The 24,236-nt window shown below is 53.1% G+C and overlaps 4 protein-coding genes across 45 annotated transcripts in view; 1 reads left to right on the top strand and 3 right to left on the bottom strand.

The window, feature by feature from the left end:
* IQSEC2 (IQ motif and Sec7 domain ArfGEF 2) overlaps positions 1–5,044 on the bottom strand; it is a 47,614-nt gene extending 42,570 nt beyond the window's left edge. For all 3 annotated transcript variants that reach the window (XM_056809051.1, XM_056809054.1, XM_056809053.1), the window contains exons 1-2: positions 4,706–5,044; positions 1,635–1,750 (exon numbers count right to left, since the gene is read on the bottom strand). The gene's annotated coding sequence lies outside the window, so the exon portion shown is untranslated. The remainder of the gene's footprint in view (positions 1–1,634; positions 1,751–4,705) is intronic.
* Positions 2,206–11,005, top strand: RIBC1 (RIB43A domain with coiled-coils 1). 2 transcript variants are annotated; one of them, XM_001372376.4, is made up of 7 exons: positions 2,206–6,377; positions 7,402–7,539; positions 7,877–7,958; positions 8,043–8,387; positions 9,937–10,055; positions 10,349–10,725; positions 10,814–11,005. In XM_001372376.4, the coding sequence occupies exons 2-7, from the start codon at positions 7,423–7,425 to the stop codon at positions 10,893–10,895; spliced, it is 1,122 nt and encodes a 373-aa protein (XP_001372413.1). In that variant the 5' UTR covers positions 2,206–6,377; positions 7,402–7,422; the 3' UTR covers positions 10,896–11,005. The 2 variants fall into 2 exon arrangements, with proteins under 2 accessions (XP_001372413.1, XP_007506050.1); XM_007505988.3 differs by having other exon boundaries at positions 2,215–5,340.
* Positions 11,006–11,071: 66 nt separating this feature from the next.
* Positions 11,072–13,706, bottom strand: HSD17B10 (hydroxysteroid 17-beta dehydrogenase 10). The gene is made up of 6 exons (XM_001372400.4): positions 13,367–13,706; positions 12,823–12,987; positions 12,382–12,546; positions 12,046–12,174; positions 11,846–11,954; positions 11,072–11,384 (listed from the first exon to the last, which is right to left on the bottom strand). The coding sequence occupies exons 1-6, from the start codon at positions 13,400–13,402 to the stop codon at positions 11,194–11,196; spliced, it is 795 nt and encodes a 264-aa protein (XP_001372437.1). The 5' UTR covers positions 13,403–13,706; the 3' UTR covers positions 11,072–11,193.
* Positions 13,707–18,270: 4,564 nt separating this feature from the next.
* Positions 18,271–24,236, bottom strand: part of HUWE1 (HECT, UBA and WWE domain containing E3 ubiquitin protein ligase 1) — a 109,831-nt gene continuing 103,865 nt past the window's right edge. For all 39 annotated transcript variants that reach the window (XM_007505989.3, XM_056809012.1, XM_056809015.1 and 36 more), the window contains 9 exons: positions 23,931–24,176; positions 23,460–23,577; positions 22,784–22,924; positions 21,851–22,138; positions 21,634–21,739; positions 21,169–21,286; positions 20,738–20,919; positions 19,435–19,625; positions 18,271–19,340 (listed from right to left, as the gene is read on the bottom strand). In XM_007505989.3, coding sequence (XP_007506051.1) covers positions 19,238–19,340; positions 19,435–19,625; positions 20,738–20,919; positions 21,169–21,286; positions 21,634–21,739; positions 21,851–22,138; positions 22,784–22,924; positions 23,460–23,577; positions 23,931–24,176 — 1,493 coding nt within the window. In that variant the 3' untranslated portion in view covers positions 18,271–19,237. The remainder of the gene's footprint in view (positions 19,341–19,434; positions 19,626–20,737; positions 20,920–21,168; positions 21,287–21,633; positions 21,740–21,850; positions 22,139–22,783; positions 22,925–23,459; positions 23,578–23,930; positions 24,177–24,236) is intronic.

The raw sequence follows: 24,236 nt of genomic DNA, 5'->3' as shown, positions 1-24,236 counted from the left end.
CAGACTCAGACAGGACCTTGAGCTAGTCACTGAAGCTTCGCCAGTCTCCTTAATTCGAAGATAAGGATGATAATATCAACTTCCTTTCAGGGTTGTTGTGAGAGTCAAGGGAGATATTTGCAAGTGTTTAGCACAGTGCCTGGAATACAGTGGGTGCTCTAGAAATGCTTCTTCCCTTTCTTCATAGCCATTCTATCTTTGCTTCCCAAACAATTGGAGAGTCAAGCTGATGGCAGCTTTCATCCCCTTCCATCTTTCCCCTGCTTCCCCACCTCTGTGGAATTAGAGGCACAGAGTATTTCCTTGCCTTCTCAGCTCAGGGTTCCCAAAGACACCAGTGCTCAAATCCCATGTCTTCCTAACTGTGTGACCTTGGGGAAGTCTCTTAACTTCTCTCAGGGCCTCAATTTCCCATTTGTCTAGTAAGAGACTTGACCTTGACCCCTGAGGTCCTCCAGCTCTAGACGGATCCAGAATATATATATATATATATATTCTCATCAGAACTCTGGGAGGTGTTACAGGGCATCAAGAGAAAAGGGGCTCAGATGTCTAGGTCCAAGGAGTATGACTCTCTGAGATACAGGGACAAGGGATTAAAGGGCACAAAAGCTTGAGAAGATTCTAGGTCCAATAGCTAAGTGGAATCACAGTCAAAACCAGGGTCACCCTGGGTGTGAGGCTGCCCAGCAGCTCTTCTTCCCTGCCCCACCCTCCAGCACACCCTGGCACATGTGTGCAGGCATGTAAGCCTCCCTCCTGGTATTCCTGCCCACCCACACTGCCGCCCGCTGCGGGGGAGCAGCAGTGCTGCTAGTTTGCGGGTGGGCTCCAGGGAGATGGGTGGGTGGCTTTGGCCCAGAGCAGGGAAAGCAGAATAGAGGAAAGGACCATGTGACTGCTGGGGGTGGGGTCATGGGGTACAGTATCAAACCAGGCCTAATGAAGCCCAGGCTTCAGGCTGGCAAGCAGAGGAGACAACGGGAAGGCCTTGCATCTGTTTCTTAGAGGCCTTAACAGCACCGAACAAGCTACAAGTAGGAAATCCCCAGGAATGGCCAGAGTGCGGGGACTAGGCTAGGCTCAGCCCAGCCACTGGTGCACTTGTTAATTGCTGTGTGATCTTGGCCAAGTCCCTTTCCCAGCCCAGTGAAGCAAAGGGATTTGACTAAGGGGCCTCCAAGGTTCTTTTTGGAGTAGCCAATTTGTTAAGATTCTGTCCCAGGAAAACAAAACTTACTTAGGCTGACTGGCCTGGCAGTAATTTTGTCTTTCTGAAGCCTTGGGCTAGGCAGAGCAGAAAGAAGCTCCGGCTCATAGACCCATGTGGTTTCTAGAGAAGCCCAAAGCCACCCACCGCCCGCCTGCCGCCTGCCTGCCAAGCAGGCCCTCCAACCCCCACCTTAGCTCTCAGCACTGGCTAGGTTGCCAAACTTGTTACCATGACAATGGGTTACAAATAACTTGGAAGGGAGGGATTTTTAACCCTGCAGGTACCAGATAGGAAGTGTCTCCCCTTCCCCCATGGTCCTGGCTTCTGTCCCCCAAACAGGATTAGAAAACAAACCTTTTCACCAGTCAGATGTGCCGAGGGTCCTCTGACACCCCAATTCTACCTAATCTGCTATACATACCCAGAAGCATAGCACTTAGAGAGTGAGGAGTTAAACTCTGCTTCTATCTGGCTTCAGGTCTGGGCCTTCAGACTAGATCCACCAGGAGAAAGAAATCTTTGGTGTCTCTTCATTCTCTGGGTGAGGACAGGCAATAGCAAGCACAAAAGTAGAGTGATTTAGGTGTGTCAGGGGAGGCCAAGCTGACAGCAACTCCTTCCTTCCCCGATCTGGCCCTCAGGTCCCAACCAGCTTTGTAGATCTACCTAACTCCAGGCCCATGGGACTTTGAACTGGAAGAGGTCTTCTTCGTCTCCGGCTGTAATCTACCCGAGGGGTCCTTCCCTGAAAGGTCTGGGGCTCAGTGAAGACTCCCTACCTTCTACTGTCCCAGAATCACCCTGCTGGACAAAGGGAGCTGAGATCCAGTCTAAGCCCTGTTTATATGAGAAGGCCCCTACGTAGCCACTTTTGTCTTCCTTATAAGGGGTCACCAGGCCCTCTCCTTGGAAATCTCACGGTTAGATATGGGGAACTACCCACTGTCTCTTATGTTGGGACAGCTATGAATGAAATGGTCACTGGATTCTGCCTAAAAGATTTTCAATTTTATTTCAGGTTGATAATCCTCAAGGAGGCCAAAGGGGATGAAGGGAGTTAGGTGGCTCCTCTCCAAACCCACATCGACAGGGCCAACCCAAGGCCACGAATCGCTGCCAAATGAGATAGACAAGGCCTGATCTATAAGCTCTGAGGTCCTGGTCCCCTTCTCCAGGCTCCAGGTCTGCCTTCTGGAGCTTTGCTCTCCATCCAAAGGATTTGGAGGTGAGCCAAGATGTACTATGGCTGCTCAGGGTTGGCTAAGGCCAAACGTCAGCACCTTGAGGATGACATAGTCCATTTGCTGGAGAGAAAAAACTGAAAGCAAAAAGCTCAAGTGGACTCTTTTCCCCTGTCCCTGTACTCCTCCCCCCCATCATGGGCCCTGGAAATGTGCTCACTCCAGAGGCCCTAGTTCTCTCCTGCTGTCTGTTGAAGCTGGCATTGAAACAGGAAGAGCGCTCATCTCTGATCTGACAGGTCTGTTTGGCCTTCTGGGCCTGCTTATGAGCCCCCTTGAACACTTAGGGGTAGGGCCAGCCAAGAGGCAGAACCCATAAAATTCTCCAGGGCAATCCAGTTTAATCCTTTCCAGGTCTGTGGACTTAATCTGGGACCACTCTCAGCTGCTCCTGTCCAAGAGTCTACAGCTTTGTGCCAAGCTAACCCTTCTTCCACAGATACCTCACCTTCAGTTCCTTGGAGGCAAGGACTTCCTTCAACTCTGAGGCCCTCTTTGAACTGGCTGGCTGGCTAAGGCATGTGTCCCCTTCACCATCTGACATGTCTCCGAACTTGTCACAAATACTTTTTAGCTTCTCTATGCTCTTCAGGTCGGGGTCAAAACACACTGTTTCTAACCTTTACCCTGCTCAAATTCCTCTCTTGCTTGGTCTCTTTGGCCTGAGTATCCTACCAGATCTAAGCCTGGCTGGCAGACAAGGTAAGCCCTGGCTTCCGGTGCTCCCAAGGCAGCCAAGCCCTGGCCTTTTCTCCCAGGAAGCATGGGGCTCTAGCAACCTCCCTGGCCTGGCTCCACAAGGCACTCACTGGCTGCTTCCTGTCTTTTGGAGGCTTTCCAGGCATAAATGTTGGATGGTTATTAGGAGCCACTCCTTGTCTCATTCCCCTAAGGAAAGTCAAGTGGGCAAAAAAATGGTAGCGAGCCCCAGCTAAACACCAAGGACCACTCTGGCTCTGAACTGGGAAAGAATCCTTTGAGTTGATGATGTCATGGCTAGTGGAGGAAGATATGGGGAGTTCCAAGGCAGCCTGGTGAGAATCTTGTGTGAAGTTTCTGGGGTTTCACCAAAGGCTTCCCAGTATTCGAGAGTCCAATATGAGACCATAGAAGATCTCTGAATCTTTCTCTAATAGCAGAATAAATCCTCAGTATTACAAACCTAGCTCTGGAAGTTTCTGTCCCTGGGGCCTGGCCTAGTTTGCCTGTTCCTGGCTAATGAAGCAGCTAGGGTGTGCCACAATGCACAATGCTGGACTTGGAGTCAGGAAGACCCGAGTTCAAATCCAACCTCAGACATTTCCTAGCTGTGTGACTCAGTTCCCTCAAGCTGTAGCATAAAGATCAGAATGATAGCACCCACTTCCCAGGGTTGGTATGAGGATCACTTGAGGGGTCACTTAGCCTAGTACCTGGCACACAGTAGGTGTTCTAGCAATGCTTTCACCCTACTGTGGGTCCTCCAAGGGTAGTCGCTGTGTTCCTGCTCAGACTCTTGTTTCATTGGGTGGCACCTCCTTGGACAGGGGTGCTGGCCCCACCTGGCTCCTCTCTCCTGGCCATTCACCTCAGACTTCCTGAGCTCCTCCTACCTCTGTCACCAGGGTAGAGAGGTGACAGAACCTCTTGGCTTCACAATGTCATTTTTATCTTTAGATGCCAACTCTTACAGGGGAACCTTCTCCTGCTCCTCTTTCAGCATGTTGTTCTTAAAAGGCAGCTCTGATGCTCAAACTCCAGGTTGACACAGGGCAGTTCAGTCTGTGCTGTGGGATTCTCACTAGTACAGGGAATGCTGGACACTGCCCGATGTCCCCATCCCCATCCCTCACCCCAGCAGATCAATTTCTACCCCTATTTAGCCCATTCTTCACCTTCTGCACTTCCAAGGCCCACAGTAGGGTGAGGTGGGAAGAGAAGGGGCACAGGCAGGGAGAAAGCCTCTGCTTTCCCCAATAATATCGATTCTTCAAGTCCTAGCTTTGGGTTGTTTTCCCATCCTACCTATTCCTCCCAGACCTCCAAAGCATGATTACTTCTACTTCCTCAAATCCTTAGCTAGGCTACACACAGAATAGTGTACACATGGCATATGCTTTGAGTTAATTTTTCAGGTGGTGCATTTGGGTACATGGTCTAAAAAGCCATACAGAGAGCAAAAAGGTTAGCAAGAGCTAGAGAGAGGGAGATGGAGAGAAACAGAGGAAAAAGAGAGGGGGGGACCTTTAGATATTACTTATAGTTCAATCACCTGCTTTTCCTGAGAAGGAAATCAGCCCAGAGATATGTGGAAATGTCTTAAACCCCACAAGGACCCCAATTCTAAGCCGTTCTCTTAAGCAGAGGAGAACCAGGCCCCACCAGACTCCTCCTTCTCCATCACCCCAGCCGTCCAGGTTGGTCTCCTGGGAGTCTTTCGGATCTAAGCTGAGGAGCTGCCACCCACGCCCATGGCATGTCCTCCTTCAAGCTCTGATAGCAGTGGGGAGGCTTCCTTAGGCTCTTCTTTCTGGGGCTAGTAGTGCTGGGTGTCTTCTGCTGAGGGCTAAAGGCAGATCAACGTCCCAAACAAACGATTCAAGGTGGGGGATTTGTCCTCAGAGACTACTTGCTTGGTTGGAAAGTCAAGAGTGAGGGGCTGGCCAATGAGCTCCTGCCCAGCAAGCCCCCCCCCCCCCTACTTTTCATTGTGAGGTGACCAAACGCAAGAAGGCATTGTGGAGTTGGAGACACCGGGCAAGACGAAGCCTCCTCGAGGAGCCAGGAAAACGGGTGCTATGCTGTGGACCGGGGGCAGGTGCTGAAGCCCAAGAGTTGAAGGAGATGAATGGAGAAGGCGACTTCGAGCAGAGGAACGCTGCAGCTGAATCGAGGGACAGAGGAAAGGTGAGGGGGAGTCTCCCGGGGCAACTCCTGAGCAAGTGCCTTTGGAATTTCGGGAGTGGAAAAAGGGGGAGCCAGACTGTGGGGAAGAGCCAGACCCAAGAGAGCCCAGAAGAGGGCCCCGCCCCGAATGCATCTCGCCCCAGCCACTCTCCACTGCTCCAGAACGAGCCGTAGGCTGACACCGCCCCCCATCGACTTTCCTGCACGTTCTTCCGCCCTTCCAGTGGGTCCCCGGCTCCGGGCTTAGAGAAGGAGGGGAGGGGAAGTGGGTCGGACCATCCGCAGCTCGCGACCGGGGCTGGGCCCTACCTGAGCCCTTGGGTCCAGTGATGCAGGGTCCCTGGGAAAGGGCCCGACGACTTACTGGCCCTCGTGGGCCCCGGAGTTCTCTACTTGGAGCAGTTGCAGAAAGCCGGCAGCGGCGTGGGGGAGCGACCGAGACGCTGAGGGCGGTAATACCCGAGCCCGCGTAAACACAGACCCTACCATCGCGAGTTCAAACGAAGGAGAGCGAGAGGAGCTACGCGCGTGCGCATTCGCCTTCGGGAAATTAGGCATGGGCAAGACTGCAGTACTTACTAGCGGTCCTCCTGCGCGTGCGCCCACGAGGAGGGAATAGTCGAGGGATAGTCTCGTGGGTTAGCCCTCGGTTAAGCTTCCTGGTGCGCATGCGCTGTACGGGGGTGGTGGTGGTGGTGGTGGTGGTGGTGGTTGTCCCCCCCCACTCCCCCTCGGCCTAATGAGGGCAGAAGGGAGAAGCGGCGATAAAATTCCTCGGAGCTGAGGGAGGGGCCGTAATCCGGCTAGGGAAAAGAGTCTCCTCTTGCTCCTTTCCCTGGAGCTTCCTCTTCCACGTGCAGCCGAGACCAAGCAAGAAGGGGAGGGTGGGGAAAAGACTTCCGCCAGCGTTTCTGGTGGAACGCGCGCACGCGCAACCAGCCCCCTCGTTGCCACGGCACCGGAGACGCTTCATAACTCTTATCCTACGCGGCAGCGAGAAGCCCCTCCTGGGGCAGCGGAGCGAAGCTTGTAGGGAGGTAAGGGCGTTGGGGATGAGGGGGTATGGATGGGTCTGGGATAGACCCACGGGGGAAAGGAGGGAGAAGCTGGAGGGGGCGGGCGGCTTTACGGGACTGAGGCCAGGCGGTCACTGTTGACCTGTGGGTCAGCTTCTGGCCAGGGCCCTTTCCCTCCCAACTCTCCACTCCACACAAACCCCGATGCCACTTTCAAGCAGATCGTGGCACCCCAGCTTTAGGGTTGAAGGGGACCTCAGAGGGAGGAGCACCGAGTCCAACCCATTAGACAAGCTGGGAAGGTAGCTGACTTGAAGCTGTCTAGCTGGCACCTTTTTCTGCAAATAAAGACCTTGGCCTAAGAATGTTCACCGAATATTGGGCAAGGCCACTTGCAAAGGGATTTTTCAGAGAAGCTCGATCTGAAGAAAATCCGGTGATCCCAGGAGGGAGCCCAGCCTGGCCGCAGAGATGGCCCCAGGCAGGAGCTGGCTTCCAAGGTCACCACTCAACTGCTAAATTCAGTGACCTTTTGTTACAGTGGCCCACTGAGGGGTGATCCTTCTCCAAGTTCCCCCCAAGGTTCTATCTACCCACCCATGGCCCAGTGCTCATTCTCAGTCTCATAGCTTCCCTTTCTCTGAGTTTGGGGCTTAGGCCATCACCAGTGGCTACAAGTCACTGTCAAACACAGGCCAGACTTGCTGCCAAAGAGAAGGGAAAGGTGAGGGAGGTCCTAGTCTAACAGGGAAAGACAAGATAGCACCCCGAGGCTTCTCCTGATTCCCCCATTCTTGGGACTCTCCTACTCCAAATGACTTGGAATTTCCTTACGGAGGATTCAAGGGCCTCCAAGGCAGGGGCTGTTTCATTTGTGCCTACATATATACTAGGTGCTCACTGTCTATTGAACTGACTAGATCTCAAAGGCCTCTTCCAGCTAGGATGCTGCATCATCCTGGGTATCATCAGTCCTTCCAGCCAGAAGCTTGAAAATGTGCTCCTAGGGTAGCAGAAGAATCCTCCTATCTTATTTGCTCCTTAGATCTTTTAGCCTCCACTCAGGATGTATAAGGTGGACATCCAACCCGAGCAGAAGGAGGCTGTAGCCATCGAAGCCCGGAGGAACCGGGAGAAACAGAGGCAGAGTAGAATCTTTAATGTTCGGAACCGAGTCATCGGGGTGAGTGATTAAGCCTCCCTAAAATGACAGAACTGAACTCCTCTCTCATTGAGGGATAAAGGAAAGGAAGAGACAGAAACAGGCTCAGAGAGTGTTTGACTCTGTGCTGATATCACAAGACAGTAGAAGAGCTCAGGCTAGAACCTGGGCCTCCCATTTGCCTTCTTTCCCTTTCTTCCACCCTACCTGAGGGTCCCAAAGCTCCCTGGAAGGAAAGAACCTACCCTATCTGCCCCTTAGTGGCGGGTGGAAGAAGGCCTGTCCAAATCCTGGTGAGCTGTTCCAAGGGAGGTGGGTGGCTAGTCCTGGACTGGGACCACCCTGTAATCTGTGGCAGGTGGACACGGAAGGCCTCAAGAGCCAGGTGCAGGAACAGAGAAGGCGAGAAAATGCTGAATGGGCTCGGGAGGCAGCTCTTGGTAAGAATCCTGGAGATGCACAGGGAGGTCTGCCCTGAGGGCCCTTGGACCCTTGACCACAGGTAGCCCTTTTCTGCCTTCCAGATGCCAGCCGGGTTCAGTGTGACCTGGTGGCCCAGATGCTGGAGAAGGAGGAGTCCCAGCGTGCCCGGCAGGTAGCCAAGCAAGTACAGGCCTTTCGTGAGAGGGAGCAGCTGCCCCAAGACTCCCGAGATTTCGACCTGTATGATTCAGCAAGCCCACAGAAGGAGAATCCGGTCCGAGCAGGTGACCCAGATGCCCGTTGTGGACCCTCCAGCATGCAGTACTTTGCTGGAGAAGACTTGGGCCACCCTAGCCACCAGCGCCTACAGCGGGAACAGAACCGTCGTGAATTGAATCGTCAGCGGGAGGAGCATCGCCAGGCGAAAAGGGATGAGAGGTACTCCGGTGAGTGGTCCACAGCAGGGTAGTGAGCGTCCCGTAAGCAGGTAGTGTGCAGGCAGCAGTGTGGCCATCCACTCACTGACCCTCTGGAGGTTCATAATGGCAGCTGGCATTCTGCCCACTTGGTAGAAAGGTGAACTGAAGCTGTGATCCAACCAGGTAACTGGCCCAAGGTCCCATGCCTGCCAAGTGTCAGAATTAGGGCTCTTCAGGTTTCTGTTCAGGGAAGTGGCAGAGTGGGGCCCTAGCCACAAAGCTACTTTACCCTTCTTTGGGCTTCAGTTTCCTGAGCCATCCTGAGGCTCAACTGAGCCCATGTGGTGGCTAAAGGGCCTCCTGATTCCAAGCTCAGCATTGGGTGGGCCCTCGGGGCAAGTTACTTTGCTGGTCTGCCTCAGTTTCCCCAACTATACAGGCAGCATCTCCTTCCTTCCCTCCCTCCCTCCCCATAAGGGCTATCTAAACTAGTAAGTGACTTATTTGTTTCCTTTGTAAATATGTACTCAGTGTCCTGCACTCCAGTTCTCAATCACCGGCTCCTTATCTTGATCCCTAACCCTAAGACAGACATGATCATTACTGCTGATTGTCTCAGCACACTCTAGTCATAAGTAGTCATAAGGCTACCAGCATGGTTCACCCCAAGATGCACGATTGGAATGGCCTCACAAGGGGATTGTCAAATGGTTTTTCTTTTCCATCACAAGAAGTCTGCAGAGAGAGAGAGATGAAATCCAAAGCAAAACCAATCAAAGCAACAAAGATCCCTCAGAGGACTGAATCAAAAATGACATTCCTAAATACAGGCCTGAGCACAGCTTGCCCCACTGCTCCCTATTGCCCTTGGGGCATAACACAGACCATCAGTCTGCCTCGTCTACCTATCCTGACTTCTTTCACATTCCTCGGCTGGGGAAACTGGACCCCTGTATGCCTTGCTTTCTAGCTCAGTTGGCAGACAAGTTGGCCCACTTGTCTTTAGATGCCGTCCCCTATAGGCAGTGTAACTCCAGTCTACCCTGACTTGTTAATACTCAACCCATCAAACAGAAGGGCCAGGAGAGCAGGAATTGGCAGTCCTTTCTGCCACTGGATCTCGAGCACTGTAGGGGCAACGAGGTAGGTGAATAGTGCAGGACCTGAGTTCAAATGCAGCCTCCACTGCTTCCCAGCTGGTGACTGGTGGCTAGTCACTTCACCACTAAACCCTGGGCCTAACTCTGCCAAGACTGATTTACTTGGTGAACTGGGTTCCACTTGTCTCTTGCTTTGGTTTGCTTTTATCTTCCCACATAGAAAAGTCATCAGTGATGTCTGGAAGGGGCCCGAAGGAAGTCGCTCCATATGATAAATCTCATATCCCTGGCATGTCATCTTCTCCCAGTGATGGGGAGCTCACTGCTTTCCAGGCCACCTTCGGATAATTGTCAGACCCCAATCTGGCCTTCAGTGGGTTGGGGATACTTTTCATCTTTGTACCCTTAGTGCTGTTTGAAGGCAGGGCCCAAGCAGTCTCCCAGTGACTGACAGAGTCCACCCTCCCTCCCTGTAGAGCTCTTAGCTGACAAGAAGCGAGTGGAGATGGATCTTCGAGCCATTCACCTTGAGGCCCTGGAGGCTGCCTGCCGAGAGGCCATGGATATGGCCATGGCCAACTACAACAGAGCTCAGGTGCTACAGTTCTTCCCCGGCCCCTCCCGCCAGGCCTAGACACCCAGAATGGCTCCTCTTGCACTCCCCCCAGGCTAGGATCTCCTCTCCTGGGGCTCTAGTAACTCACCCCACCCCTGGCGGCCACTGCAGAATGCCTCCCGGGGGGCTCTCTGGCTTGGAGGAGGGTTTGGGGTCAGATGCCCATTGGACTACTGTGGTCCTACCTGGGTGACCTACCTGGAGGCAACAGAAGGACATAGATGTCCCCAAAGTGCTCACTCTCACTGCTGCTCTCTCCACATCCCTCCCAGGCCATGGAGGTGGAAAAGCAGCAACACTTGGCCCGCCAGAGGGAGCAGGATGACAACCTCACTGAAATCTATAATCATCTGACCAGTGACTTGCTGACTGAGAATACTTCAGCTTCCTCACAAAAAGTTTCAGGGGGCTGGAAGGGCATGAGCCCCGAGCAAGTAGCTGCCATCCACAAGGAGCAGGCTGCCCAACGCCTGGAGGCCCAACACCGGCGTCAGACTGAGCAGCGCCTGGAGGCTGAGTGGGCCTTTCAGGAGAAGCTGGTCACTCAGGCTGTGTGCCGGCTGGAACGTGCTGAGAAGGTCAAAACGCAGAAGCTACGGCAGGGCCTAGATGCCTACAACAAGCAGCTAGCCCAAGAGCAGCAGGCACAGTGAGTGGCGGGGTGAGGGAGAGGGGGCGAAGGCTGGGGGTGGTGGTGGTAGGATGCCGGGGCTGATGATGTCAGCTTTGCCTTTCAGGAAGGATTACCTGGAGAAAGTGGTGTACACCAATGAGCCCACGGCCCACTTCCACCTCCAGTTCAACACCAGCAGCCGCTGAGCTGGGACACCTAACCTAGGGACTTGGGACCTGGGCTAACCGGTCCTATTGGGGCAGGTGTGCCAAGCTTCTTTCTGTGGGGAAATAAAGTGACGTTGAGTAGCTAGCTATACCGTGTCACTCTCATTGTCTGATCCTCGGCCCCATCACTGTCCCACAGAGCCCAGAGGCGCTGGTGCCCTATAGAAATCCTCTTTATTAGGCACTAGAGGTAAGTTAAGGAACCAAAAGGCTGAGAGAGGGAATGGTGCCCCTGCTGCCAGAGGGAGGCCAGGGTGGGCATCCAAAGCCTCCAGTATCAGGGTTGCATGCGGATACCTCCATCTAGACGGATCACCTCTCCATTGATCAATGGGTTTTCCACCACGGCCTGCACGAGGTGGGCATATTCTGCTGGATCTCCCAGGCGGCTGGGGAAAGGCACTTGACGGGCAAGGAAGGAGCGTACCTTTTCAGGGAGTCCCAACAGGAGGGGGGTCTCAAATAGGCCTAGAAAATAACAATGGATGATATCCGTATAATGCTTGTAGTGTGGTTAGCACCATGCTAGGCACTTGATAAACATGGTCTCATTTAAGCCTCATGACAACCCTGGGAAGGAGGTGGGTGGTACCCTCATTTTATAGCTGAGAAAACAGGTTGAGGTTTAGTGGCTTCCCCAGGGTCACCCAGCTTATGTGTCTGAGACTGGATTTGAACTTGGGAGGATTTAGAAATCACATGACCCAGGTTGGAGGTCCAGCCAGCTCTGATTCTGTTTCCTCCTCTAACAAACAAGGGGGTGGGGGTGGGAGGGGGTGGACCACATGATGGCCTCTTTAGGGTATACTGCAGTTCTCAAGTCTCTGAGACAAGTTGAAAGCCAGTTTATCCTGGGACCAATGGCAGGGGAGGAACAAGGGCAACTTGGTGAGAAACTGGAACCCAAACTGGAACCCAACCAACCCTACCCGGAGCAATGGTGACCACACGGATCCCCATGGGGGCCAGGTCCCGGGCTGCAGGCAGGGTCATTCCCACGATGGCCCCCTTAGATGCTGAATATGCAATCTGGCCAACCTGGGAACAAAGTGTGAAAGTGAGTAGGCTGTGACCAGGAACACCTGGTTCCCCAGGATCATCATGCTGGAGGGGAGCCTAGCTAGCGTACCTGACCCTCGAAGGCAGCCACACTGGCTGTGTTGATGATGATGCCCCGGTGACCTCCCTCATCTGGGACATTCTTCCCCATCTCCCCAGAGGCCAGGCGGATCACATTGAAGGTGCCGATGAGATTTACCTGGAAGGGTTGACAAGAATTCAGTGTGAGGTATTTTGGGAGTGGGCAGGCCCCCAGTTTGAAGCCTGCCTTAAGAATCTGCCAAGTAGCAGGGGTTGCGCTTTCTTTGGATTGGCTGGATTTGGCTTCGGAACTCTCTCAGGTCTGGCAGGTTAGAGCTCTGGGGTGGAGAGTTGGGATCCCACAGGAAGGGCTCAGAGTACTCACTTGGATCACCTTCTGGAAGGCCTCCAGGGAGTGGGCTTCACCCTTCTTGAAGTTGAATGTCTTGCAGGCTACTGCCACGCCTGCACAATTGACAGCAATGTCCACTCGGCCAAATTTCTCCATGGCCAAGGCCAGAGCGGCCTGTACTTGGGTTTCTGAGGTGACCTGGACAGGAAGAAAAGAGAAGGGAGGAATGGGCTAACTGCCCCCGGTGGAGCAGGCCTTCCAGATTCCTGGGGCTCTGTAGCCTCACCCCACCCCTCCCTGACAAACTCTCCCTACCACCTGGGCCTTGGCAGAATAACCTGGGGAGGGGGAGGAGGAAGGATGCTGGAGTGTGGGCCCAGAGGCCCAGGGAAGATGGCTCTGCCTTGGTTCTCTAGAGAGGCTGGGCCCTTTTTGAAAAGGGGGCCCTGATTCAGGGCGCAGACACAAACTTACATCCGTGGGGGCAAAGGTGCAAGGAGCCCCCAGCTCCCTTGCCATCGCCTCACCAGATGAGTGGGGCAAATCCACAATGACAGCCCGGGCCCCTTGCTGAACCAGTCTCTTGACGGTGGCTAAGCCCAGGCCTGAGGCACCACCGGTCACGATGCCAACCATGCCCTGCAAGAAGAAGTTGGTGAGGGCCTGATCAACTGGTATCTTTATGACCTTGGCCAAATCCCTAGCTCACTCTGGGAGGAGGCTGGTCCTGGTGGTTTCATCAACTGCAGGGGATGGGGTGGGGGACCCGTTGTCCCATCCCTGGCTGGGAAGGGTTAGGAGCGGCTCCATTCAGTCACCGGGGCCAGGAAGATTTCCATTACAGGGAACTGCAGAACACCCGGTTTACAGAGAGGGAAACTGAGACTAAGCAAGGTCACCAGTTGGAAACGCCGGCGCGGGCGTGGGGTCATAAACCAAAGGTCCCCAAACAGATCAGGCCTTGGAGGTCTTTAACTGAGGAGGCGCCCTCCCTTGCCCACCCCATGCCACCGGGCACCTGCAGGCTCCGGATACCGCGTGTAGTCGCCGCCATAGGTCAGCCGTCGCAAGCCTTTCGCACACCACCGGAGCCAGGGAGCCAACGTACGGGGGAGGGGCTGAGCGCTCGCCGCTAATTGGTCTAGACCCCAAACGGGGTGGAGCAAAGGAAGAGCTAAGAGGGGAAAGGCCACGGCGCACGCGCCCCGCCCTAGGAAGTGGCGAAGGCCAACGGGGGTGGGGGGAAGGGCTTACAGAAGACGTCGCTGATTGGTCCGGGCATGACGCGGGGCCATGGCCCAACAAGTGACTTGTGGAATGGAGGAGAACGCAAAGGAAAGTCGCTGATTGGGCGCGCTTCGCCCCCGGTCGCCCCGCCCCACCGCGCCTCCATCACCTGAATTTGTCCAGTTTGCTCCCCCCCTTCGAATGGGCGCTGCCCCCCCCCCCCCCGTCGACCAGCCAATCCCGCGAGGCTTCAGGTGGACCACGCCCTTCGGGCTCCCGATTGGTTCGCTCCCTCCCCGCCCTGTATAATGAGGTAGTTTAGGAAAAGCACTCCTGGCAGGTGCAGAGATATCCGGGCGGACCCGACCAGACCCGAGCCGGAAGCAGGCGGTGACGTCACTCTTGGGAACTGAGACTTCCTTAGCCTCCCTATAGTCTCCCTCATTTCTTACCGCACGGCTCCTTTGGCCATTCTGCGGCGGCTGGCGCCCTCTCCCGAGCCGTCCATGAGTCTCTAGGGTTGACGCTAGCTGCCATGGACCCTCCCCCACTTGGCTGTACCTTATTGCAGGTGACCCTCCCCATGGAGTTGTTTTCATTTTCCTCTGGAGGGTTTTTAGCGCTCTTCTCTACGGAAAACTGCCTGCTCACGTACTTGGACAGGCTAGCCGACGCTTCTCCATAGTGCTGGGCCCAGGCGGCCTGAGTTCAAATGTGGTCTCAGACACCTCCTAGCCGCCTGACAATGGGCAAGTCACTGAACCCGTTTGCCTCAGTTTCGTTAACTGTCACATGAGACTAATTATTGGAGTGGCCTCAGCCTAGCTAAGGTTTTTCATTTTCAGAATCTCATTGAACCTTCACAACAGTGAACACATGCTGTTCATTTGCCCTATTTTGCACTTGAGGAAACTGAAGCAGAGGCTTTCAGTGACTTGCCCAGGGTCACCCAGCTAGGAAGTATCTATCCAAGGCTTGGATTGGGAACTGGGGTCTTCCTGACTCCAGGCCCAGCTCTTCTACATTGTATTACTCGCCCACTAAGAATCCCAGGGATCCTTAGTTCTAGGTTGCCGGAATGCCTGGAGTTCCAGAGCTCTGCAGCTAGGCTTGTTTCGTTGTCCATTCAGCCCACCTTGGGCATGACCTGCCTCCCAGAGGCCTCTCTGTGGCTGCCTCCTTCCTTCTTCCCTGGGAGTTTTGAAGGGAGGCAGAGAGAAGGAGGGGAGGGCCTTTTGGGAATGAAAGCCAGCTAGAGCTCGGGGAGAGCTGGTGTGCCCTGGATGAGAAATATGGAGAAGGCCCCAGGTGGCTAGGCTGGAGAGCCTGCAAGAAGGGACTGATGTGAACAGAGCCCAATGGACAGCAGGTGGCCCAATCCAAAAGACACAGGCAGCCACCTACCTAGCCTGGCCAGACAGACACATTCCCTCTTCCCCTAAAGGCCCCATCTAGTACCACCACCCCACTTCTTTGGGCACATAAGTAATTCCTCAGCCAGCTGGCGGTGGAGAGAACCCAGCAGCCATTCAGGGCCAGCCATGGCAGTCCTTGCTGCTTTCTGGGGTCTCCTAGTCCTACTTTGAAGACTGTAAATGTGGTCGGGTTAGAGACTTTCCACACCACCCATACATTTCGAGTTCTCTTCTACCTTGATGGACTGAGAGGAAGAGGGAGAGAAGAGAGGAGGACCTTGGCTGCTGTTCTCTTTGTTCTGCGTTTCCTGGGGCTTACAGCCAGCAGCAGAGACCAAAAAGAGCCATCCCTCATCATCCTGTTCCTGTACACCAGCTGGGACTTTCTTCCCTGGGGATGTCATCCTCTGTCCCTGTTGCAGTGGCAGCTCAGGTTCTGCCCACACTCCTTGTCAGCCCATTTCAGGAAGAGGCCAAAGGAATGCTCAGGAGGAAGGGGAAGGAAAGTGCTTACAAAGAAGGCCAAACGTGATTCCTTAAGATCCGAGCGAGCCCGATGACTTTTCTCTGGCCCTGGATGGTTTGGATGAATGGCTTGGCTAACGCAGGGGTTTGGAGTGGGTGAGAAGGGTTGGCGCAAACCCAATTTGGCTTTGGGGGTGGGGGAAGGGGGTTTCCTGCTGAGTCAGTCAGCAGGCCCAGCTCCTAGTCCTTCTCTGCCAGTGATGCCATATGTCTTGACAGTGCCCTCCTCCATCGTCTTGGTATCCACACACAGGGTGGTGCTCGAATTGATCTCGGTGGTCAAGGCCTTGGAGGCCTCCCGTGTCCCCCAGGTTGTTGAAGACTGAAGTGCTCTTGCTTTTAAAGTGGGAGCTGTGTAAGAAGGAGGTAATACAGCTGGGTTTCTTAGTTGGGGTAGCAGCTAGAATCGGGAGATGGAGACCAAGTGGCTTTGGTTCTGGTGTCAGAGATGCTGTGCCCACCTTCCCAACTCTCTCCCTTATTCTGGAGGTTGGCTATCAATGGGGAGAAAGAAAGCATCTTACATAGCACAGTAGCTGAAGTCATCTCCATTTTGTGAAAGATCCTGATCCTGGAGGACATGGAACAGGGCGAAGAAAATGCCCAAGCTAGAACTCAGAGGGCTGGGTTGATTTAGTAGACTGTGGTGTGTGTGTGTGTGTGTGTCTCAGATTATATTGAAGACAGTCAGGCTTCTGAGTCTTAAGACTTGGGTGAAGTGTGAACAGGTAGTTATCAGCCCCTACCCCCATTTTCTAGTGTGAGAGAGGGGGCAAGTGATCTGTTGGTCTTCATAAACCCCCAGAGGCAGACAGGGCAGGGCCCAGGCTTTCAGATCTCACCACCCAAATGCCCTTCTACCCTCGGGTGCAAAATGGGCACTCCTGGGCATCTGAGGATAGGCAGAGCTGGAGGAAGAATGGGCACCCGCAGACCAGCTTCAGCTGGAGTTTCTGTTTCTCAGGATCATGGACAGAAATCTTCATAAGCTTCGAGGGGAGTAGCCTGCAACCACCATCACCACCCGGGAATAATAATTATGTTCTCCAGGCCTCAGCAGCACTAGGGGTGCCAGAGCTTTGGAGTGGCTTCAGCCACCATGACACTGGTTGTACTTGGGAGCTGGTAGGGGCATTACTGGGTCTCATTTCCCATGTTGGAGGTGAGGCCACAGAGGGATTGAAAAGGCATGTCCAAGTCCATGGTTTTGACTACCTGATTGCTGATCCAAATCCAGTGACTTTAAGACCGGCTTATGTTGGCTTCCCTCCCTCTCTCCTGCCCTCACCCCAGTCTGGCATGTTTCGGAGGAAACAACCTGCCCAAGCTGACAACCAAACAGGAAGTCGAAATGAAATGATTCTCTGGCAAGACAACAGAAGCATGATGGCTGACTCACCTGGTCAGCTTCAGGGCCTTCAAAGGGTGAGGACGATGTGACTTGCCCTTAGAGCTGAACTCTGGAGGGGCCCAATTTTCATTGCAGGTGACAGGCTGGGCCAGCAGCATGACATTGGGCAAAGGAATGGACACGATGCCCACAGTCACTATGTGTGCCTGGTTATCTATCTACATTGATCACCTCACCTCTCTTGCTGATCTTTCGGAGGGGAGTGTCTAGTTCCAAAGTTTTTTCTTCCTCATTTCCCAAGTTTCAACACTCACCCATCCACCCACCTCACTCTGGGATGGCATTTGAGGCCCATCCTGTTCTCAAGAGGAACTCTTTAGATCAGTAATGATGAATCTTTTACAGATGAGGAGCCAGCTCCCCCCCCCCCCCCATACCCCACTGAGTGAATGCCCTTCCCTTCTACCAAGTGCTGGGTGTATTCCCCCTGCCCTGAGAAAGCACTCCCATTGGGCTGCCGAGCAGAGGGGCAGGCAATATCAAATGTCAGGACCTGTGGAGAAGGGGGCACGCACCTCTGCCTTTCTAGTAATGAACTCTGGCAGAGGAGGGAGGTGGTCACATACCCAGAATGCTGTGTGACATCTGGCACCTGTGCCACAGGTTCACTCACTACTTTAGATTATGATAGTAAATCTCAACTGGGGAGAAGTCTGGGCCCAAGAGAATGTGTGTGTGTGTGTGTGGCCTGGGCTCTCAAAATGGGGGCATACTTTCCCTGGTACAGCTACTTCTGCAGGCTCTCCCACAGCGGTAATGAATATACCCCTTGCTGGACTGTAATAAGGGAACAGACTTACTGCCCACTAACCTGTCTTTTTTTCTCTGAGCAGATGCCCATAAGGCCACAGCAAAAGTGGCAGGTGGCAGGTAGGGAAGAGCAAGAATTAGGGCTTTATTAAAGGAGCTTCTTGACTCTCCTCCCTCCAACATCTGGTGTGTGTGGGATGGGGGTGGCAGTAGAGGCCCAGGACTACAGGGATGGGACAGAGAGAGGTTCCCACCAGGGGTCAGGGAAAGAAGGCATGGCACGAGTGCTTGGGCTATTCCACCCAGGAGGCCCATCACCTTGCATTAAGGTCACCACTACTAGCCAGGACTCAAACAGCCATGGCCACTGCTCTTTGGTGTCTCTTCCCCACTTCCCCATCCCCTCTGGCCCAGCTCTAGGGTGGGGCCCAGGGATCTTGCATGGGTGGGAATGCTGTCCTCCCTCCCTCCCACAGGCCACAGAAAGGCAGTGTGTGCTGATCACTAGTCCTGCCCCATCATGCCCACTGCCCCACCCCATGCTGGAGTGTCGGTGATCCCTTCTCACAGATAGACACACACAGACACACGCACTCCCACACTCTCACAAAAGATTTATTGAGGTGTTTGGTTTGTCCCCACCCCCCACCCCCCAACAGTAATTCAGTCAATACCCATCAGTAGGTACTGCTACTCAGGTCAGAGGAGGGGGACTGCATGGGGCTTTCTGATGGACTTCACAAAGGAGCCACTGGGCGCACCCCCTCCCCCCAACACCATCAGCGGAATTCCAAGATTTTATGCAGCTTTGCCTTTTTTTTCAGATCCAGTGAATAAATACAAAGCAGAAAGTGGAAAGGCAGAGCCAATCCTGACCCAAGAGTTCTTACTTTTTCTGGGGAACCCTCCCCCAACCCCAGGCTCCCTGTGGGCTCTTCGAGGCAGATCACAGCCCATCTCCCCTTTCTGGAGAAAAGCCAGGATTGATCGATTAGAAAGCTGGCGGTAGGGAGAAGGCCAGAAGAAACAGGCTCTGGGAGACACGGGTCTTGCCAAGAGCTCTTTATTGTAACCCTCACCTGGAGCCAGGGAGGTCAAGGCCGATCCCCTCACGCTGACTCATTCAATGTGCGTGTGCGCACCAACACATTCCAAGCATGAATTAAGAAATGCAAACAGAACCAAAAATATATATATATATATGTGTGTGTATATATATATAATTTTTCCGCTTCTTCCCCCATCCAAATGCTTCAAGTTTCAACAGCAAACTCTCCACATGAGCGAGTGAGCCCCGGGGCCTGAAGTGGCCACCATCACTCCTCAAATGGGGTGAGCACACTGGGGAAGGGGGAGGACAAAGGTTGATTTACTGCTTAAGTTTCCTTCTGAGGTTTGAAAAACGTTTTGGTGGGGTCTGGTGTGTAAGGGGTCCTCCTGCCTTTTTTTTTTTCCTCTCCCTATCCCCAAGTCTGACAGTAGACAAAAATAACAGGGTGTTGGCGGCAGCAGCAGTTGGTGTTGGTGTTGGCGTTGGCAGCGGCCGCCAAGCCCATTGGGTCTAAGCCAGCCCAAAGCCCTCGGAGCACTCCTGGATGGCCAACAGCAACATATGGCGCAACTTCTCATAGCTCTCGTAGGCTGGCAGGTCCAGCTGATTAAAACTAAAAAAAAATATGGGACCACAGGGAGTGGAGTGAGTTGGTGATTGTTAACCCTATGATGCTTTCCCCTCACCCATCACGCCACCATTCTCACCATGTGTGGGCTGAAGGCAGCCGGTCTGTTGATCTGTCATCTCGGTGGATCTGGAACTTCTGAATGCCATTCATGCCCTCAAGTGCTGCAAAACCTTGGAGGGGAACCTTGGAGGTGCCTGTCACAAACTGGAGGAACTTGGCACGGTCGGCCTGGTCAAAAGAGCGCAGTGCTCTCCAGAACCACTGGATCTAAAGAGAGAGCACACCAAATTTGAGCAACAAAGAGTGGGGGATGGTAGTCAAGTGCATCTTTGGCACCAACTCCGTCCAACAAGCACTCTGCCTTCTGTCTCCATGGGTGAAACGATGATTCCTATTGTCATCTCTACTCTCAGCTTGGTCAATAGGCATTTCTCAGGGGCCAACTATGTGCCAGGCACTGTGCTAAGACACACAGGGATGCCAACAGAGGCAGAGGATACTCCCAAGAGCCTTCCAAGAGCACCCAGCCAAATGGGGAGACAGCAAGCTGAACATGGGATATATGGGAAACAATTAGGAGAGAGAAAACACTTGAATGAAGAGGGCCTAGGTAAGGCCTCCTATAGAAGATGAGTCTTGCCAGGAGGCAGAGATGAGGCAGGAGACAGAGCATTCTGGGCCTGGGGGACAATCAGCCAGAGAATACACCTGGACGTGAGAGATGGAATGGAGGTTCTTGCTGTTAGAGGTTATCGAGTAAGGGGCGGCATAATTGGATTTGGTGGCTGAACTGAGGACAGAGGGGTGTGGACAGTCCCCAGTAGCTAGTGCAACAATCCACATGTAAGGTGATGAGGGCCTGGCTCCAGGTTGGGGGCTGTGTCAAGAGGAGAGAAGAGGAAAGCTATATTGGGGAGATATTACAAAGATGCATAAGGCAAGTCTGATCAGCGGTTTGGATATGAATGTCCAGGATGACTCTGTGGTTGTGAGCCTGGGTGACTGAGAACAATTTCATATAGAGGAACTCCCTCAGCTACTGACCACCCATTTTCTTCTCTTCTGGAGAGGAGCCATTAAACTTCAGGTTGGGTGGTCTCTAGCATCCTTGTCAGAGCAGGAAAAGAAAACCCAGGTCAACCAAAAAGGACAAGGAGGCGATGCTCATGTTCCCCAAAATCTTGTTGGAAAGCAAAGGAAAGAGTGGTTCTCCTGCTCTCAAAGGCAGATTATTCTAACAGGGTTTCAGGGGCCCTACCTCCTGCTCCCTCTCTTGTTATGCTGCTGGCAGGCAGGGGAGCATCAGTGCTACTGGTGAGAAGCTTCTCAAGGGACAAGCCTGAAAAGAGCCAATCAGTGCACCAACCAATGGCACTCACCTGGATGGAGTTGGACTGGTACTTGTGATACTCAGTGTTGGATTTCAGGTCGTCAATGTCTATTGTGGGCAGCCCTGAGATGAGCAGCTCCAGCTCTTGCTCAGTGAAGATGGAAATGAGGCGTTTGGGGATGATCTCATAGAAACCTTCCAAGAAGGCTGCCAATTGTTTTCGGATGGCTCCTGCATGGAGGAAAAGCCCCAACATCAATCACCCTTGCGGTTTAGTCTGAGTGCCTCTCCAGCCCCCTCCCTTCGAGGGGAATCCGTTGTCTCTACATCTCTGATATCCCCACCAAGTACAACTTGGAAAAGGCCTTTAGAGCTTGTCTTGGTCAAGGCTTTTCATTCACCCCCTCTTTCCAATCTTGTCCAGGAGTTATCGCACACACCAAGAATGCCACAACTTCCCCCCAGTCTCCCAAGAAATACCTGTCATCCTCATCTGGCACACAAGGTGCACATATTCCTTCTTATTCTCTTCAGTCACCAGGATGTTTGCTCCGTTTGGTTTCAGATCCCGAACCTCACAGACTCCAAACTCTTGAACCTTTGAATTAAGACCACGATCAATAGGTGACAGGGCTTTTTCCACCTCCCCCCTGGCAGTGCCCCGGTGTTGCCATGCCACCACCCTGCTAAAAGGCCATTTGCTTTTTCAGGTTTTTGTTTACTTAAAGAGATAAGAGAACTGGAGAACGGTTCCTCTTGAGGCATCAAGGTGATGCCACAGTGTACACCGCACTGGACCACTTGAGTTGAAACCTAGCCTCAGACACTGAGTATACGATCCCAAGGAAATCACATTTAAACCTATCTGCCTCAGTTTCCTCATCTGTAAAAAAGGATTTCACAGATGACTCAAAACAAGCCCAGTGCAACTCTCCACACAGTTACCTCAGTACTGAAAGTGAGATCATAGCCAAGAGTGGAAACATCATTTTCCAGCAAATAGACCAGGCCTTGGTAGAAGTGGTAGTCCTCACTTTCCATATCTGTGTACCTAAAAACAAGCACAACTCACTATGAAAGAAGGGCCAGAGGAGCCGGGGATCTGGGAAATAGGCCAGACTTGGTTGTGAGGCTGACCAAGGGAGGGGGCCTATTTGCTCACCGGACAGACTTGCCCAGGATGTGTTTGTAGAAAGACCTGGTGAAGTAGCATTCCAGTAATCGGTTGTCGTACACAGCCTTGGCCACAATTCGCCCAACAAATTTGAAGTAGCTGAGATGGTTGGGATTGCAGTGGGAGGAGGGGTTGATGGTGTAGGTGACCCTGTCACCAGGTGAGGTCCGGAACAAGGCATACATGGGATTAAACATCTCTCTGGAGATGATCATGTACCACTCTCGAAGGAGGCCCCCAGCATCTTGGCCTTCTTCTCCTTCAAATACTATGTACCTGGTGTGGGGGAGAAGGGAGATGAAAGCCAGGGTCCATTCACCCCATACCAGCTCTAAATCCTGGAAACAATGCCTAGGTAGTCCATCCCTCTGCAAGCACAACAGCTAAGAGACTGGCAGTGACTCTCTAGGATGCCACACCTCAGAGGCTTTTGGAGTTACAGGGCCTTGAAAGACCATCTAGACGAATATACTCATTTGGGAGGTGGGAAAACCAAGAAGCAGAAGGTTCAAATTTGGGCCTAGGAATCCACAATCTAGGGTAAAAATGCGGCTTCAACACCCAACACAAATGAGGTTGCTTTGGTGGCCACAGCCCTTTGAAACCTTGCCACTGGCTACAACTACATCATCTCTGAAGAAGAAAAAGAAAACTCGTTAAAAATTTGAGGTACTGGTGGCAATGAGGAGACCATAAATGGAAGCCTGAGGTAGGCCAATCACCTCTTCTTCTGGGGAGCAGTCAAAAAATTTGGGGATACTTGGAAGCAGTGCTGGCTGGGAGTGGGTGCACGTAGTACTATGCACTAAGCTGCTTCCTTCAGGTTCTCCCCAAATATCATGTTAAAAAAATGGCTGAGGGATAGCTATCAAATGACCCCTAGTGGGCCCCTCTTCCCTCCCTATTTGCCCAGTGCCTTACAATCGATTCTTCATTTCCTCAGGGGATTTTCGATGCAGTTCACGATAAGAATCTTCAAATACATGGTCCCGGCGGACATGCACAGCCATATCTTCTTTCCGGAGTCCCTCATCAAGACGTTCTAACTCTTGGCGGAAATATCTGGGGAGTAGAGAGTAGGTCTAAAACTGAGTCTGGTTATCACATGGGAACATAGGAAGGAGGGGTGGTGGTGAGAATGGAGAGCAAGCCTAGACTGAGAGCAACAGAACCATTAATAAGTAGCTGGGGGCGAGGGCTTAAGGATATAGTCCAAGATTCTACGTGAAGAGTTCCACTATTGGAGCAATTTGGGGAAGCATGAGGGCCTGCAGGTATGCCCTGGATCAGCCATCTTTCCTTCAGTCAAGCTGAACCCTCCCTCATGGTCATGGGGCTAGACCCATAGGCTCACAGAGACTGACGGCAACAGGGCCTTTAACTACCTGCTGCAGGCCCAGGGGAGCCAGTGGGATCCGATAGGTTAACGGAAGATTCCTGATGTCCCTTCCAACCTCAAGATCAAGACATTCTAGGCTATGTGACATATAGGAGAACTGGAAGGTAACTCAACCAACCCTCCCTCCCCAACTCCAGCCTTCATTTTTCAGACTGGAAACTTCAAATCTTGTGCCCTGCTCCAGGGTACATCACATACTTGCGCTTAACATCAAAGTCCAGCACACGGATGTAGTCCACCAGCACAGCGAAGGGCCCATCTGCAAGGTGGGTGGTGGACTGGCGAAGGATCTGATTTAGCACAGTGCGGTGAGTCTCTGAGGAGGGGAGACAGTAGGTGTCAAGGCCAGGTGCTTGGAACATGACTCCTAGCTCTGAGGACAGGGCTATATGTGCTATATGTCAGGCCCTAGTGCTGGAGATACACATGTGCTCTTTGGCCAATTCCTAGCTTAAGCCCTTGCTGGGGGTGGGCAAGAAGAGTTAGCTGTCCTCTTTCTGTCCCCCCATCCTGTTGCTTTCCTACCACTTGTTTCCCCAACTGCCAAAACTAAGAAAAGACAGGCTGAACTTGGGAGACATGGGATGGATGCGGCTGCCTGACTCCTTAGGGTTTCCTGACTGTGCCTGTAGGCTGTCCAAGGCACAACAGCCCTCCTCTCCCCCATACCTGCAAACCGAAGGAACTTCTGTGTGTCCGGGGGCAGACTGGAGGAAATGTGCATAGAGGATGGCTCTCGGGAGAAGAAGGGGTCCAGGGAGGAAGGGGTGGCGGGGGTCAAGGGAGCAGGGGAGAGCGGTGGGGGCTCATCCTTGATGTGAGCTAGCTGGCTTTCCCGGGTGTCTCGAACAGGTGGCTTACTCTCCCGTTCAGTGGCATGGACCAGAAAGAAGGCTTCAACAGCAGGCTGTAGAACTGGATGGGGGGGTGGGAAGAGGAAATGAGCAGCTCAAACTTAAACCTGGGGCTGGGGAG

Source organism: Monodelphis domestica, chromosome X (genome assembly GCF_027887165.1).
Source record: "Monodelphis domestica isolate mMonDom1 chromosome X, mMonDom1.pri, whole genome shotgun sequence".
NCBI classification, from domain to species: Eukaryota; Metazoa; Chordata; class Mammalia; order Didelphimorphia; family Didelphidae; genus Monodelphis; species Monodelphis domestica.
Note: the sequence above shows the minus strand (reverse complement) of the source record. Positions and strands in the feature narration are given on the sequence as shown.

Excerpts from the sequence above, each read along its gene's own strand:
- RIBC1 (XM_001372376.4), top strand. The coding sequence starts at position 7,423 with ATGTATAAGGTGGACATCCAACCCGAGCAGAAGGAGGCTGTAGCCATC. Across the intron at positions 7,959-8,042 it reads GGCTCGGGAGGCAGCTCTTG|ATGCCAGCCGGGTTCAGTGT; the intron begins GTAAGAATCCTG and ends TCTGCCTTCCAG. Across the intron at positions 10,056-10,348 it reads CCAACTACAACAGAGCTCAG|GCCATGGAGGTGGAAAAGCA; the intron begins GTGCTACAGTTC and ends CATCCCTCCCAG.
- HSD17B10 (XM_001372400.4), bottom strand. The coding sequence starts at position 13,402 with ATGGCGGCGACTACACGCGGTATCCGGAGCCTGCAG. Across the intron at positions 12,988-13,366 it reads GCGGTATCCGGAGCCTGCAG|GGCATGGTTGGCATCGTGAC; the intron begins GTGCCCGGTGGC and ends TTCTTCTTGCAG. Across the intron at positions 12,175-12,381 it reads CCTTCCAGAAGGTGATCCAA|GTAAATCTCATCGGCACCTT; the intron begins GTGAGTACTCTG and ends CAACCCTTCCAG.